The 15,410-nt window shown below is 40.9% G+C and overlaps 1 protein-coding gene across 2 annotated transcripts in view; it reads left to right on the top strand.

Moving 5' to 3' along the window:
* FRMD3 (FERM domain containing 3) overlaps positions 1–15,410 on the top strand; it is a 131,012-nt gene that overhangs the window by 77,670 nt on the left and 37,932 nt on the right. For both annotated transcript variants that reach the window (XM_063180102.1, XM_063180101.1), the window contains exon 4: positions 1,891–1,969. In XM_063180102.1, coding sequence (XP_063036172.1) covers positions 1,891–1,969 — 79 coding nt within the window. The remainder of the gene's footprint in view (positions 1–1,890; positions 1,970–15,410) is intronic.

Raw genomic sequence — 15,410 nt, 5'->3', positions numbered from 1 at the left:
GCAGCTGATACTTTTATGTGTTTACCATATACAGCCAGAATGAACCTTTATTTATTTATTTATTTTTACCACTGATAAATTTTCCTTTTTTTTTTTTTTTTTAATTGACATCTGGAAAATTGGGTGAAATTCAGTACATTTTTGGAGTCTTGCAGTAGGTTAGTATTTGCTATGGCCGTGAAGATATATGCATTAGCTATTCTTACATCTTCATCGCTATTTCCAAACTAATTCTAAATCTGCCAAAACATTTAAAAGTGAGAAGTTTTTTCCTTTGTTTTCCCCAGGGGAAGAGCTCTTGCTTGTTTAATACAGGTTGTCTCTCCCTCCTGTCACATTTTTAAACTGGAACAGTATTCCAAAATTTTCCTCCCTTAATAGTTTAACATGACTATTGAGGAGTGACAGAAACATTTAAGATTACTTAAGTTATCCTTTGTTGTGTCCAGGCAACATGACTCCTTAGTGAGTTTCTGTATGGATGCTTTCCTTTCTGGGACAGTGAATTCACTTTACCTTCTACTTTGCTGTTGCAGGGCAGTTAAGACATAACAATGTCTTCTGTTTTGCAGTCACTGTAAGACAATGCTGCAGTCATATCTAGGACAGCAAAGCCCACAGAAAACAGACTGAGTGTTTCTCTAGCTTTCAGACAGCTTCTCTAGATAGGAAAACTGTGAAAGTTCAAGCCATCTCTAGAGAACAACAAAGGCTTAATTTTTTTTTCTTAGTTTCCCCTTAATTTCTATTCATTATTGATAACTTGCTTTTTTTCTTTTCCTGTATTTTTCATATTTCCATTCCCATCCCTTCTGAAATTCCTCCTTGTGTCTTAAATGAATGGTTATTTAAACAAGGAAAACAAAATTAAATCAGCAGTTTTTGTGGAAACTGACTGTACTTAAGTACAATGTGAGATTTTAAAAGAGGAAAATATTCCTTTATCTTCAAGAAGATAAAGGAATATTTTATCCAAAAGATACCAACCCTAACAAAAGATTTAACTAATTTTTATTTTCTATTGCTGTTGCACATCACATGGAATTGTGTGATATCTAGGGATGTGTTTCTGAAACACTGCAGCATACATGTAGATAATGCAGTCAGAAAAGCTTGAAGAGTATCATGATTGTTGAACTAATCACCGCATGAAGTTTATACAAGCCTTTTAACTGGTGAGCTTAAGAAGATGGTACAGTAAAATGTTCTAGTAGCTTACTAATTACTGTTACAATTTACAATTTAAAAAAGAAATTAATGATTTCACCTAGTAATGTCTTCCATTTTCTCTGTAATTTTTTCTTGCCCTTTTCTTCTGCTTTCCCTTTCCCTGCCATAAAAGCACAATCTTTTCAAGGTTTTGGAAATTTAAAATTGTCTGTGTACATTGAGAATATACCAAGACCAAAATATATTAAAACTAACTAGAATATTGTAGATCTGCACTTTGCTCAAAATCGAAGTGCCTGGGAGGCACTGATTGCAAAATTGAAATATTTCCTGTTATTGTGATTCTTTCCTCTTTCTCCTTTCTCCTTTCTTTTTCCCCTCTTTCTTTTGTATTGAAAGGATTGTACATCAGGCCTGGCATCGATATCATTGCTCAGAGTTGGGTACTATAATCTTATTAAATACTGGGAACAGAAATGCTTCTACTGTCTTTAGTTTCATTACCTAAATGGTTTCTTCAATTTTGTAGTATTATCATTGCTTACTGCTTATCATTTGCCAAAAAAGACTACCCCAAAATAAAGCATATATAATAATGCCCCTATTTGAATCTCTGCCTAAACTAACCATTATTAAGTGACTTTAAGGTCACTCCTTCAGAGTGGCTTAAGCAATGTTTGTTTTCTATGGTTCTCATGTTTTTTCTTTATAATGTTTCAGCTCATCCACCATATACCATGTGCTTTAGAGTGAAATTCTATCCACATGAACCCTTGAAGATTAAAGAAGAACTCACCAGGTATTTTTTGTTTTGTTTTATTTTGTTTTGTTTTGGGCTTTTTCTTTTTTTTTTTTTTTTTTTTTTTTTTTTTGATCCTTTTTTGTCTGTGCATTTAATGTGCTTTGCTAATAAGTTCAAGAAAAGGCAGATTGTTGTCTAGGGTACGGTTCTCACTATTTCTGATAAAATTAGCATTGGCTGGCATTTGCAATACTGATCTTCTTTGTACTGTGATACCTATAGATTTTTAAAGCAGTTTAAAGGAAGTCTTCTATAACATACAGACAAGTAGTTATGATATACAAGAACTTGCAAAACTGAAGCAATGGTGAAATGACTGGGCAAAATTTACCCTGGTTCTTTCCCTGGCAGGGATAAGTTCCCTTCCCTTCCCTTCCCTTCCCTTCCCTTCCCTTCCCTTCCCTTCCCTTCCCTTCCCTTCCCTTCCCTTCCCTTCCCTTCCCTTCCCTTCCCTTCCCTTCCCTTCCCTTCCCTTCCCTTCCCTTCCCTTCCCTTCCCTTCCCTTCCCTTCCCTTCCCTTCCCTTCCCTTCCCTTCCCTTCCCTTCCCTCTTTTGCTTTCTTTTTTCTTTCCTTCCCCTCCCCTTTTTTCCCCTCCCAAATAATCTGGAAAGTTTAATTCAGGCCTGACTATTTCAAGACATTTATGCATAGTCTCACTTATTTTTCTCTTGGGTGTATCTTTAGGATAAGACAATCTTTTCAAAGTAGTGACAGACCTTAAGCTGATACAGAGGTGCAATATATGCATATTTTTCAAGTACAGCTGCTCTGGAGGGTAAGAATTCTTGCTGCTTATGTTGGAATTTTGAAAATTTTGTTGTGAAAACAGAGTTATACAACAGCTTAGCTGTGCTTAATGAATGGGAGCTCTGTCCTTCCTACTGGCCATTGTGAATATTCTGTTGCTCTGGACACAAGAAGTGTACGTGGTGGGGGAAATGCAGGAAAGTAGCTCTTTTGAGCTCAGTACCAGCACCTGTGCAGGACTGTGTGTGTGCTTTGCCACCTTGCTGGAGAGCAGGCACGCTGCTGACTGCTGGCTGCCTGCTGCAGGAGCACCGAGTGCCTCAGCACCTGCTGCCTTGGCTCTTGGTTGATTCTTTCCCCAAGCACTGCATGTGCTTGTGCTCACAAGTCACTTCACAGTGTGGGGATCCCATTGTCACTGGCCTCACACTGAAAGTTTCAGAAACAGGTTATGTTCTGCTGAATGGTGCATTTGTAGTTTGTATAGAACAGCTGGGGCATGCTGTTATTTTATAGCTATTTATCTTGGATGAAATACTGGAACTGTACAGCTGAGTGAGCAGGTCGTAAACCAGGAAGTCAATGGATTTTCAATATTTGCTACTGTTTGTCCTTGGAAGAACATTTTACCTTTTATGATCCTGAGTACGATTGTATAGTCCTTTCTCATTCAAGAGTCTAAATTAATTGGCTTTTAAAAAACCTGGATATCCTCCCAGGATAAGTTTTATTGAAATATAAAGCATCAAGAATTCGCTCACTGATGGTTGTTGTGCTGTGAGTATGTTTTAGCCTTTGCTGGGATATTTCAAATAAATTTTTCAAGTGAAGTTGTGTGAAAAATGTGTTACAGTCTTTTATAAAAACTAATACCATTAAGAACTGAAAAAGGAGAAATAATTAGAGGCATCATTTATTCAACATGTTTTTGTATCTGATCATCTTAATAGTTTCTCAATGTTGTTATTTGGGAAGCTTTGCTTCATCTCTGCCATATGTCTTACACAATAACAAAATACAGAAAATGCTCCTGAAATGAGCAAGTGAAGTGCAGCCATGCAACCCATCTCTGAGAATTTGCTTCATGACCAAAGCAGAGGGTCAGATTCTAGGTGATGCTCTAGATTGGCTGGAGGTATTTTTCTTTTTTCTTGAATTGCAATGATTGGTGAAATTCAAGTAGAAGAGTGTTCATTAGCATTTTAGAGAGGACAGTTGTGAAACCTTGAGGACTAGTTCTTCTAGTCCCACTAGTCTTCTATTTCTTCTAGAGGCTTCTTGGTAGACTTTTGCTTTGCCTTTTTTTTAGTGCTGCTGTGTTCACTAGACAATCATATTTTTCCTGCTTGTTCTTAAGATGTTTTGAAAATAAATTAATATTGTCGTCACCCTTTGACTAAAAAGGTGACAATAATCTGTACTTTGCAGGTGTGTGTACAGTCAACTGAGTGAGAGTAATAGTGTTTTGCATTTCTGTCATTGTCTGTGCCTAAGGATGTCAGAGCTGCTCTGTCACTTCTTTGACTAGGTGGAAATCTGATGGGTGTCTGTGGTCCCCATTTAAATAATGAAATTAAGTAAGACATTCTATCACATTGCCATACTACTCTTTGTTTCAGAACATTGATTAACCCTGTGGTTAATGCCTCATATGGATTATGGTCAATGCAGTCTTTTTAAAAGCTTTATAGGAATAAATCTTTAATGAAGCATCTTAGAGACATCAGAGAGACTTACAGGTCTTAAAAAGAACTGCTTTTCCTACTCTTCCATAGAAAAAGCTGATGTGAAAAAAATCATCTGTTCAGTACATGAAGCTTTGTGTCTATGGGGTAAAGGTTTGATTTCTGTGAAACCAGTTTAACATACTATTCAGGATTTAGACATCGCTTGCAACAAGAAAATTTAAGAGTTATCCCCTCAGATTACTGATGCTTCATTTCTGTCCTGCCTGGGGCCCAACCTTCCCTGGTTGGGTTTGACTGTAATCCTTGACTTACTCTGTGGTTTAACACGTGAAACTATTTTCAGAAAATGAAGGTGGAGAATTATCTATTTGAAGTTATCACTACGTCTATGATATCATAGAAAAAAACCCTGTAGTAGTCTGAAAAGTTGTGCAAACTGCATGTTTGGAGGCCAGGAGTGCCTTGGGGAAACAATGATGCTGTGTTCTTGCCTGTCACTGCATTTTATAACACTGCTAAGGACAACTAAGAATATTGTCAGTCAACATTGTACCTTCCCTGACACTTACTTTCATTTCTCTTGTTTTAATTAACAACCATTTTCATAGCTATGCTTTTGAAATAAAATCAGTGTCTGCCTTTGGATGTCAAGGCACTCTGAAATATTATTGCTAAAGTATTGGTTTCTCTGGGTCTGGATTGAAGGCACTTGAGATGGTAGATCGTGTTCAGACTCAAGTGTTTATTTCTTATCAGTGAAATAGTCTCACTACTGTGAGCTGGGCAGCTTTTCATTAGCAGGCACAAAATGGCTAACAATCTCTTGTTACAAGGTCTTTTAAGACTAAACTATCCAATTAAGAACTGACACCTAGATTATTTTCCCTTTTAACCCAATAACTGATCCCACAGAGCCCACAATGCAGATGTTTCTGCCCAATTACAAAATGCCACCCAAACCCACAAGGAAGAAGGAAGAAGAAGCATGAAGAAGAAGCCCAGGATGATGCCCTGTGCCCTCCATCTTGCTTCCATCCACAACATAGTAAAAATGCCAAACCCTAAATTTCTCACCAAGTGATACACCTACACTACTCTCTATAATCTATTTCACACTTCTGTGGATTCTAGTCTCTCTTGAAGTGTAGGAAACTTCCTCCATGAATGAGGGTCAAAGTCAGCGCTCCTCTGGGGGTCAGGGCACCCCAGAGCAGACAGAGAAATATTCCTGGTGCCCTGGGTTTCCACACTAAAGGAGAAATTCTGTGGAAAATATTTCTGCTTCTCACTGTGGAAAGGAGGTTCTGCATGATCCTTGGTCACTGTTTTCTCTAGAGCGAGCTGGTGTTAGGACGGTAATTCACAAGTTCAGAGGCCATGGGGGTTGTTGCCTTGGTCTCTCTTGCTTATGTAGTAATAGACCACCTGAAACCCAACTTGTCACTGAAGTCAAAATCTTAATGCACTTCAGGGCTTCTCAGCTCATCTGCTTAATGGATGTCAACATGGATTTAGAAGATCTGTCCTTATTTTTGGAAATAGTTTCCACAGCGGAGCACTAAGGCTGCGCATTTGAAACATGTTTGAGAAAGACTCAAGACACACCTTTTCTTTTTTAATTAGGCAGTTTTCCCAATGAATTTAAAAAAATGTGATGAGAAAGTGGCAAGGATTTAACTTATTTTTCTCAAATGATTTGGCCTCTGCATGTGCACTGGAGGCTCAGCAAACTGAAACACGAGCAGTGTACATATACTTTTCAATGGTTTGTATAATCTTTTAAATAGAGAAAGATGCTGAGTCTTAGAAGAAGAGTGGTGCTTCTTGTAGGGTGTTGATCCTGACTGGATGCCTGGCATCAGCCAAAGATTTTCCCTCACTTTTCTCCAGAGCTAGATCTCTCACAGGGGAAAGAAAATGTAATGAAGGGTCCATGAATTGAACTAAGGACCAGGAAAGATCACTCACCAAATACCACCATGGGAAAAAAAGGTGCAATCTGAGACAGTAATAGAATTTATTACTAAAAAATCAGAGCAGGATAACGAGAAGTAAAATAAGACCTTAAAAATGCTTTCCTCCCCACCCCTCTGTTTTTCCCAACTCTACCTACTCCTTCAATGGCACAGAGAAATGGGAAATAGGTTATGGGTATGGTCAGTTCATCGCAAGTTGTTTCTCCTGCTGCTCAGGGAGAGGGGACCTTTCCCTCCTGCACTGTGGGAGACAGTTCTCCATGAACTTCTCTGATGTGAGTCCATCTCACAAGCAGCAGCTCTCAGTAACCTGCTGCAATGTGAGTCCCTCCCCAAACTGCCACAGCCTGGGTCACTCTTCCACAGGGTGCAGTTCTCCAAAGACAGGCTGCTCCAGTGGGGGCTCCTGTCTCCACGGGCCTCCCATGAGTTCACAGCCTCCTCAGGCATCACAGAATTAACTAGGTTGGAAAAAACATCTGAGATCATCGAGCCTAAGCTATGAGCTAACACAATCTACAGTCTGCTAGACTATATCACCAAGTGCCACATCCAGTCTTTCCCTAAACACCTCTAGAGGTGGTAACTCCACCACCTCCGTCAGCAGCCTATTCCAATGTCCAGTCACTCTTTCTGTGAAGAAATTCTTCCTAATGTTCAACCTTAACCTCCCCTGGTGCAGCTTATGTCCTCTTGTCCAGTCACTGGTTGTCTGGGAAAAGGGACCAAGCCCCACCTGGCTGCACCCTCCTTTTTTAATAATTGTGGAGAGCAATAAGGCCTCCCCTGAGCCTCTTTTTTCCAAGCAGAACAACCGCAGCTCCCTCAGCTTCTCCTTGAAGCACTTGTGCTTTGGACCCTTCACCAGCCTTGCCTTTCTCTGGACACTTTTGAGCAACTCAATGAACTGAGTAACCTTCCTGAACTGAGTGTCCCAGAACTGGACACAGGACTCAAGCTGTGGCATCACCTGTGCTAGTGCAGGGGGACAGTCGCTGCCCTGGTTCTGCTGGCCACTCTGGTGCTGATACAGGCTGGGATGCCCTGGCCTTCTTGGCCACTAGAACTCACTGTTAGCTCATGTTCAGTACTCTGTCAGCCCCTTCTTCTGGCCTCTGTCCAGACACTCTGACCTCAGCCTGTTGCACTGCAGGAGCTTGTTTTGGCCAAAGTGCAGGACCTGGCGCACTCAAACCACTGGATTCAGTCCATCTATCCAGCCAGTCCAGGTCTCTCTGGAGAGCCCTCCTACCCTCTAGCAGATCAACACACATTCAACTTGGTGTCAACTTGGTGGTCAGTGTGCCTCTGTCTGACCTGCTGAACGGATCTCAGCAGGTCAGGGAAAGAATGTTAAAGATAACAAAGAATAAACAGCCTTGAGAACCACAGCTGAAGAAACCTGACTCCTTCAATCTTGGGGCTGGGAAAAAGAGACTTTCCAACACAGGGTGACCTCGACCGCAGAAACCCCGAGTCATAACCTTGACAGGTTCTGAGGTCAGGCTGACAAGCCTGTAGTTTCCCAGTCCCTCCTTTCAGCTCTTTTTACGGATGGGTGCCACACTGGCCAGCCTCCAGTCATCAAGGACCTCCTGAGTGAGTAAGGAGCCGGAACCCTAATATACAGAGCCACCCCTACTCTTGCCTGTCTCTTCTGAAGAGCAAGTAACCATCCGTTGCAGCACTCCAGTCATGCAAGTCACCCCTCCATGGTTTCCATGGGTGACATCTTAGCTTCCCTTCTGTACAATGGCTTACAACTTCTCTTGCTTGTCACCCATGCTGCCCACTCTATTGCACATGCACATCAGCTGGAGTGCTGATTTCACCCCTGACTATGGCTTGCCACCTATGGCTTATCTCTGGAGAGCCCATTTTCATCCCCTTCCCTATTCAAACATTGTTTAAAGTCCTCTCAATCAGCCCTGCCAGCTCATGGGCTAGAATCGTTTTTGCCCTTGTTAGAGAGATGGAGTCTATCTGACTTTGGAAGGCCTGTTGATGTAAAAAGTTGCCCCGTGATCAAAGTTACATCCACCTGCTCCAGCATGGGCTGCAGGTGGATCTCTTGCATCCCTGTGGATCTCCAGGGTGTGCAGGGGCATGGCTGCCTCACCATGCTTTGCACCAGAGGCTGCAGAGGAATTTCAGCCCTGGAGTCTGGAGCATCTGCTGCCCCTCCTTCTCCACTGACCTTGGTGTCTGCAGAGTTCTTCCTCTCATGTTTTTTTTTTTTTTTTGGCTGCAGTTACATTTGTGCGATCACTTCCCCTCCCCTGAAATCTCTTATCACAGCAGTGTTATCACTGTTTCTGACTGGCCCAGCCTAGGCCAGTGACGCATCTGTGTTGGAGCCACCAGGGATTGGCTCTGCTGGACATGGAGGAAACTTCCAGCAGCTTCTCACAGAAGCCACCGCTGTATCCCCACTGCTACCAAAGCTTCGCCATGCCCACCCAGCACACTCTTTTACACTGGAGCCATCTCTGAGGGTTTGAGTTCTGCTCCGTGTGTAGTATGTGGAGGATATCAGGCTCTTCTGAATGTTACATCTGTGGCTCTCTAGGTCTGGTTATCTGTCACTTACAGATGGTGTGAAGTCCTTCAGTTCTAGAAAATAGCATTTAACTGGCATAACTGAGTATATCTAATGAGAGTAATAAGTGCCAGTTTTTAATTACGCAATTGCAACCTGACACCACATCTTCACATCTCCCCTGTCCCCTGCCACACATACCTGTAAAACATGATTTCAGTTTCCTTTCTTTTTAAATCAGCATTTGTAATGAAGCGTGACAGGACTGGGGATAGAGGCCTTGAATACATACAGTTTTGGTATTATTGTTAATTTCCTTTTCTCTTAATTTTCCTTTTAAAAATAAAAAAAAATTCTTTTTGGTTAATTCCCTTTGTTTTTCCAGAAAGCATGATAGCTTGATGGGTAGAAGTTTTCTTTTGCCATGTGCATCTAACTCTGTACAGAAAAAAGGATATTCACTATAATGCCCAAGGTTATTCTGCTGGCATGGCATGTAAAGATAAAGAATTGCTATGAAGAAAGTTTCACCTGCAGAAATCACTCAATGCACACCATCCCAGCAGACTTTATGAAAAGCACAGATATTTTACACTGTGCCATTCTTTTCTGTTCTTGTTCACAGCTCAGAGCCCACAGCTGGAAAAGCCTGAGATGCTGTACATTAACAAGATTTGAGCGATCAAGGGAATATGAACAGATAGATCCAAAGATTGATCATACTTTCTATTTTGTTATTTATTTTTGGTGTTGTTGCTTAGGTAATAAATAAATTAGTGGCTTTTATTTCTTATATATGAAAGAATCCCAGGGCCTCATGCTCTCTTATCTTCAAATTCCTACATTTTAGTGTGTATGTATAATTAAAATGGAAGACTATAAAGTCATTTGAGGTCCCAAAGAAATGCTCTAAAATGCTACAGATAATACTGTATCAGTGGTAATCCATGATTATTATAGAAAAAACAGAAGAGGGCATGGGTAAATAGATGGTGGAATTAACCAAAGGTGGATTATTTCAATTTGCTTTCATCATGCCTTTTTTTCCTAATCCATACTTCCTAATCCAAGAAGCAGTTCTTCAATGACTAATCTGTCATAAATCAGTGTTACAAGTATAGCAGGAAAAACAGATGAAAATATTGTTTAATTGGAAGTCATATAAAATGACAAAGACTTGGCATATGTAAACATGGCATGCTCAGTGTTTGTCTAGTCCAGTCTCAATCAGCTGTACTTTATGTTGCCATGTGCTGGAAGAGCCTGGTGCTTTTCCCTCTGGTAGCAGGAGGCCAGTTGTGTTGGTAGTGATTTTTAATTCCTGAATGGATCTGGTTATTAATGCCTCAATATGAAGTGACTTATTTGCATGTAGGAAATTTGTGCAATATATTTGTGCTATTAACCAACAGCTCTAAGGTGAGTTCATACAAGCTAGGCCTGTGCTGCTAGTCCTGTTCCAGACATCACTTAGGAATACCTCTGCTCTTCCTGGTACCCCCTTCTGCTCTTCTTGAAGTGTGAAGTCATGCTTTGATATCTATGAAAGTCCACTTATGTATTTTGGCTTTGTCAAGAACACATTGGAAAGTTGTCAAGGACAACTTTGGCAGTTGCCAAGTGAGTTTATAGTTTTAATAGTATTGCAGTCACAATCAGATTGAATAACATAAATCTTAAAAGTGAGTGTTTTGTTAGTAAGAGCACTTGATGCCTCAGGCTTGCAGATCAGATTCAGAGTAGGGAAAAAATTACCAAGAAGGGTCATGTTTTTTTTTTGCTGGAGATTGCACCTCAGGGAGAAGAGACCTTGTACATGTTCAGAGCTCTTCTTGTGGTCCTCTGTGGGGAAGGCAGAATGGCAGAGAAGATGCAGTCCAGTCATGGTGTTTTGCAGGAAAGACTATTCCCATGCTGTGGTGGGACTTTCATGTAGCCAGGAGCCAAAACAATGCTTGTCTTTTACCACTCCTTTGTCTGCTTTACTCATTAGTAAAATTAATTATTAAGTAATAATAAAGATTTTTTCCCCAGTAGCCTGTGCTGTCAAGAAACTCACTGGGATGGTAATTTATCACCCTTGTCCCAAGGAAAGACCATACAGGCACTGACCAGCTCTAAAGCCAGGAGGACAAGCCCATGTCTTGCTAGGTGCAAGTGGCAGTCATAATTCTGACCGCAGAAGTCAGAGATTTGAGATTACTGAAAGCTGTCATTAAAGCCACCTTCCATCCCCCACCCCAGGGCATAAAATGAAGTGCTTCTTTTTGAAGGAATAGTTTTGGGTGCTTTGGGGCATTTTTTATTACCAGGAATCCACAATTTTGGCAGTATAGGAGGGGCATAGGTTCAGAGTGGAGATATGGAGTACTGATACCTTCATTATGTTTTGAGTCCTTAGCGTTAGTACACCTTCAGAAACTGTAGAACAAGAAGGGTGATTCTTTCTACAGGTGCCTGTTAACACAGGCATGCAGTCATGCAATTTCTCAAATTTTCTGGTGTTAGATATTTTAAGAAAAGTAGAATTTTCCTTTTTCTTGTGTTTAGCTGAAGATTATGCTTTGAAATCATGATAGATATACCCCCAGTTCCTAATTCCTGTACTAGAATTTGGTTTATGACAGATCAGAGAGTTAAAAAGGGCAACTGCTGTACTGACATCAGTGTGGCATGCTTATTGTCATGAGTATCTGTTTTACAAATGGGTTTAAACCATACTAACATGAACAAAACTTTCCTACTGTTTCAAAAAACCAAGAAATCTAATAGATGATCTCCTTCCCATCAAAATTCACTAGAGGGTTTTGGAATTGTTATATTAGGACTTTCAACAATGAAAGTCAATTCATGTGTATTCATGTTAGTATTAGTTTCTGGATATTTTGCCCATATTTGTGTAATCATTCTTTTTTTTGTACTCGGCAATACTGTTTTTCTTCACAATCTTCTGAGGCAGTTGGTTTACTATCTGCTATGGCAGATGCTTTCTTTCCTTTGCCTTAAGCAATTTCCCAGTTCCACTGATTTTCCTCTAGCTCTAATGTTGAGGATTCAGTGGATAGTAGTTCTTCATTTGCCTTTCCCACTACCTCATGATTTCAGAAGACTCACTCTTAGTCTCCCTTAATCACCATCTTGCCCTATAAGGGAGGCTCTGTCTTCTCATTCATTTTAGTTCTTCTCTATTAATCAAGCTCATCTATCTATGTCCTACTCAGGCTGAAAGGACCAGAGCTAGGTAAAAAATTCAAGGTGTGATAACTTCAATGCTTTAAGTACTGGCAAAACGGCCCTCTGTCTTTTTCACAATATCATTCCTAGAGATGCCCAACATTCTCTTGGGTTTTTGGCTGCTTCTGTACCCTGAGTTAATGATTTCAGAATGATGACTTATTTTAAAATATATCAAAATCCATTTAAAGGATTAGCAAATAAGTAAGCAATATATTTTAGCTAATATAATTATTTTTTCTGTCACAGAATCAATTAGATTGGAAAAGATATCTGAGATCATTGAGTCTAACCTGTGATTTAAAACCATGGTGTTCAGTAGACCATGGCACTGAATGCCACATCCAGCCTTGTCTTAAACCCCACTGGGCAGTGATTCCACTCTCCTCTCTGGGGAGCCTATTCCAAAGCCTAATCATCCATTCTGTGAAGAAATTCTTCCTAATGTCCAACCCAAACCTCCTCTGGTGCAGCTTAAGACTGTGTCCTTTTCTCCTGTCACTGGTTGCCTGGGAGAAGAGACCAAGCCCCAGTTGGCTGCACCCTCCTTTGAAATAATTGTGGAGAGCAATAGGGTCTCCCCTGCGCCTCTTTTTTCCAGGCAGAACAACCCCAGCTCCCACAGCTACTCCTTGAAGCACTTGTGCTTTGGACCCTTCACCAGTCTTTCGGTCCTTCTCTGGACTCACTCCAGCATCTCATTGTCCTTCTGGAAGTGAGGACTCCAAAACTTGACACAAGACTATAGGTGTGGCCTCACCTGTGCTGAGTACAGAGGGAGAATGACTTCCCTAGTCCCTCTGGATGGACTGTTCTTGATAAAGAACAAGGGCTGGGATGCCATTGGCCTTCTTGGCCACCCGGACACACTGCTGGCTCATGTTCAACCCTTTTTCTCTTCATGGCTTTGTAAAGTATAGAAAATATGTTCTCTTACTTGTGATATTACATACTTGTACATAGCAGTTAGTGTTTGGTGGAGATTCATATGCTTTGGCAGGAAAAAGGTGCTCCTGCAGTGTATTTGATACTATCTGCTGTGGAAGACAAAAATGCAAAGTTGGTATTCAGAATAATATGCATAAATAACTCAAAAATTCTTCTAGGTAGAAGGACACCCAATCCAGGAATATTGTAAAAACATTTATTTTCCTTCTACCGCACTGTACCGCAAACAGCACCATGGAAAATAGTAGTGAGTCAAAGTCAGACGCCATGCTGAGATAGCAATTTTTTGAATTGCTGGATCTCTGGAGGTGACCATATCTGTCAGCTGGAAAGACTGCAACAACACCAAGAGATACATTTGCTATGAGAATAAACTGTATTAAGTGACTTGAACAAAGTAAAAAAACACTGAGTGGCCAAATCACAAGGTCTGGCTGTGGGAAAGCTTTCATGCCTCACTGAACACCTTAAAATAGATAAATTGTCTGTTAAGCAGCTAGCAATCTGGTCTCTGGGGGTCATGATGCCTGCTTAAAAACAAGAATAGTTATTGCTGACCCTTAATCTGCATGGCAGGAAAGGTTTGGCCGGCCTGAAGTTGAGTCATATGTACTGCAAAGAGATGATAGATGGAAATGGGGTTATTCCAATGAGAGACATTTGCATAAGTTTACTAGCTTCTTATTAAGCTTGGATAGTTAGGCCTGTAAATCAGGTTATAAAGACATGCCAGGGCTTGGAAAAAACAGATATTGTGGAAGGACACATGAAGAAGCAAAATCGATTATTTTGCAAGCTATTTCTGTAAGTGTATGCAGTTTTAAATACATACATACACCTCAGTGAATTTAGGAGTCAGGGTTTTTTTTTTTTCATAAGTTTTTGCTGACCTGGGTCATAATTTACTGCATCAGTATTACAGGAAGTGCCTGAAGTTTAGTGAGCCTGTGGTAAAATGTGCAAAAGTTCCTTTCAATTGAAAATACATTTATATTTTTCATTTGAAAGAATTCTAAAGTCTTAGTGCTGTTCCAGGCTTCCCTTGCTTTGTAGATCTCAGCCTATCTTCATAGGACAGGTGCTCCAGTTGTCTGATCAATTTGGTGGCTCTTCTCTGAATTTGTTCCAGCAAGTTCACCTCTTTCTTGTGTTGCAGACCCTAGAGCTGGATGCAGGGTTCCAGGGGGAGTCTCACCAGAGCAGAGCAGAGCAGAGCAGAGGGGATAATCCCCTCTCTTGACTGCTGCTCACACCTCTTCTGACACAACCCAGTGTAAGAGGGGCTTCCTGGGCTGTCATTACACACTCTTGGGTCATGTTGAGCTTTTCATCCACCAACATCCCCAAGTTCTTCTCTTCAGGGGTGCTCTCAATTAATTCTCCATCTGGCCTGTGTTTGTGCTTTGGATTGCCCTGACCCACGTGTCGGACCTTACAGCTGGCCTTGTTGAGCTTCATGAGGTTTGCACAGATGTGTGTGGAAGTCGACTTGTTTCTCAAGCCTGCTAAGGTCACTCTGGATGGCATCACTTCCCTCCAGCTATGTTGACAGACCCCCGCACAGCTTGGTTTTTTTGGCAAATGACATTGAGGATCTTCAATTATGGTCAGTACAATTTGCTTAGGAATAACACAAGTTAATCTGTTGACCTCAGAGCTTGGCTAACAAGCCATGCTCTGAAACCTTGGGTGGGTTTTTTTGGCACTGCTTAAAAGCTGAACACATTTTAGCCTCAAGCTAATGGTCACTCCGGAGAATGGTGTCTCATTTTTTCACTCTGGAAAACCCTACCAAAGTTCTTTGTGTAGGCACTGCTCAATTGCCCGAGCTATATATGGCATTTACACCAATATACTGAACCTTTTCTGGTACACTGTCATTGCAGATTAAGAATTTTTACTTTATCTCACTGAGGCCTCTGGTGCACTCTGTTACAGATAGTTCCTCTGGATCTACCTGTAGAATAGCAGTACCAACATACAGCAGTGAATTTGTGAGCTGTTACTGGACATTGATTACAGGAGGGAAAAAAAGGTGTTGCAAAAAAAAAACCCAAAAAAAACCCCGAAGTGTAAAGATCAATGAAGGAATGTGTTTACAATGAGAGAAGATCGCTTTTCTCATTGATAACTGTATCTGATTTATTGTATTCAGTAAAAATCCAAGGAAAGGAGAAAAGTTTCTCTGCCCTTCAGAGAGTATTTCCTGGCTGGCTCTTGATGCAGAAGCTCATGATATGACCAGGTAACAGGAGAAGGTAACTTGGACAAAATATGTCTGACATTGGTGTTACTAATAAACTAC

The sequence above is a fragment of the Melospiza melodia genome, chromosome Z (genome assembly GCF_035770615.1).
Source record: "Melospiza melodia melodia isolate bMelMel2 chromosome Z, bMelMel2.pri, whole genome shotgun sequence".
NCBI classification, from domain to species: Eukaryota; Metazoa; Chordata; class Aves; order Passeriformes; family Passerellidae; genus Melospiza; species Melospiza melodia.
The sequence above is the reverse complement of the archived record's forward strand: the minus strand, read 5'-3'. Positions and strand labels throughout refer to the sequence as shown.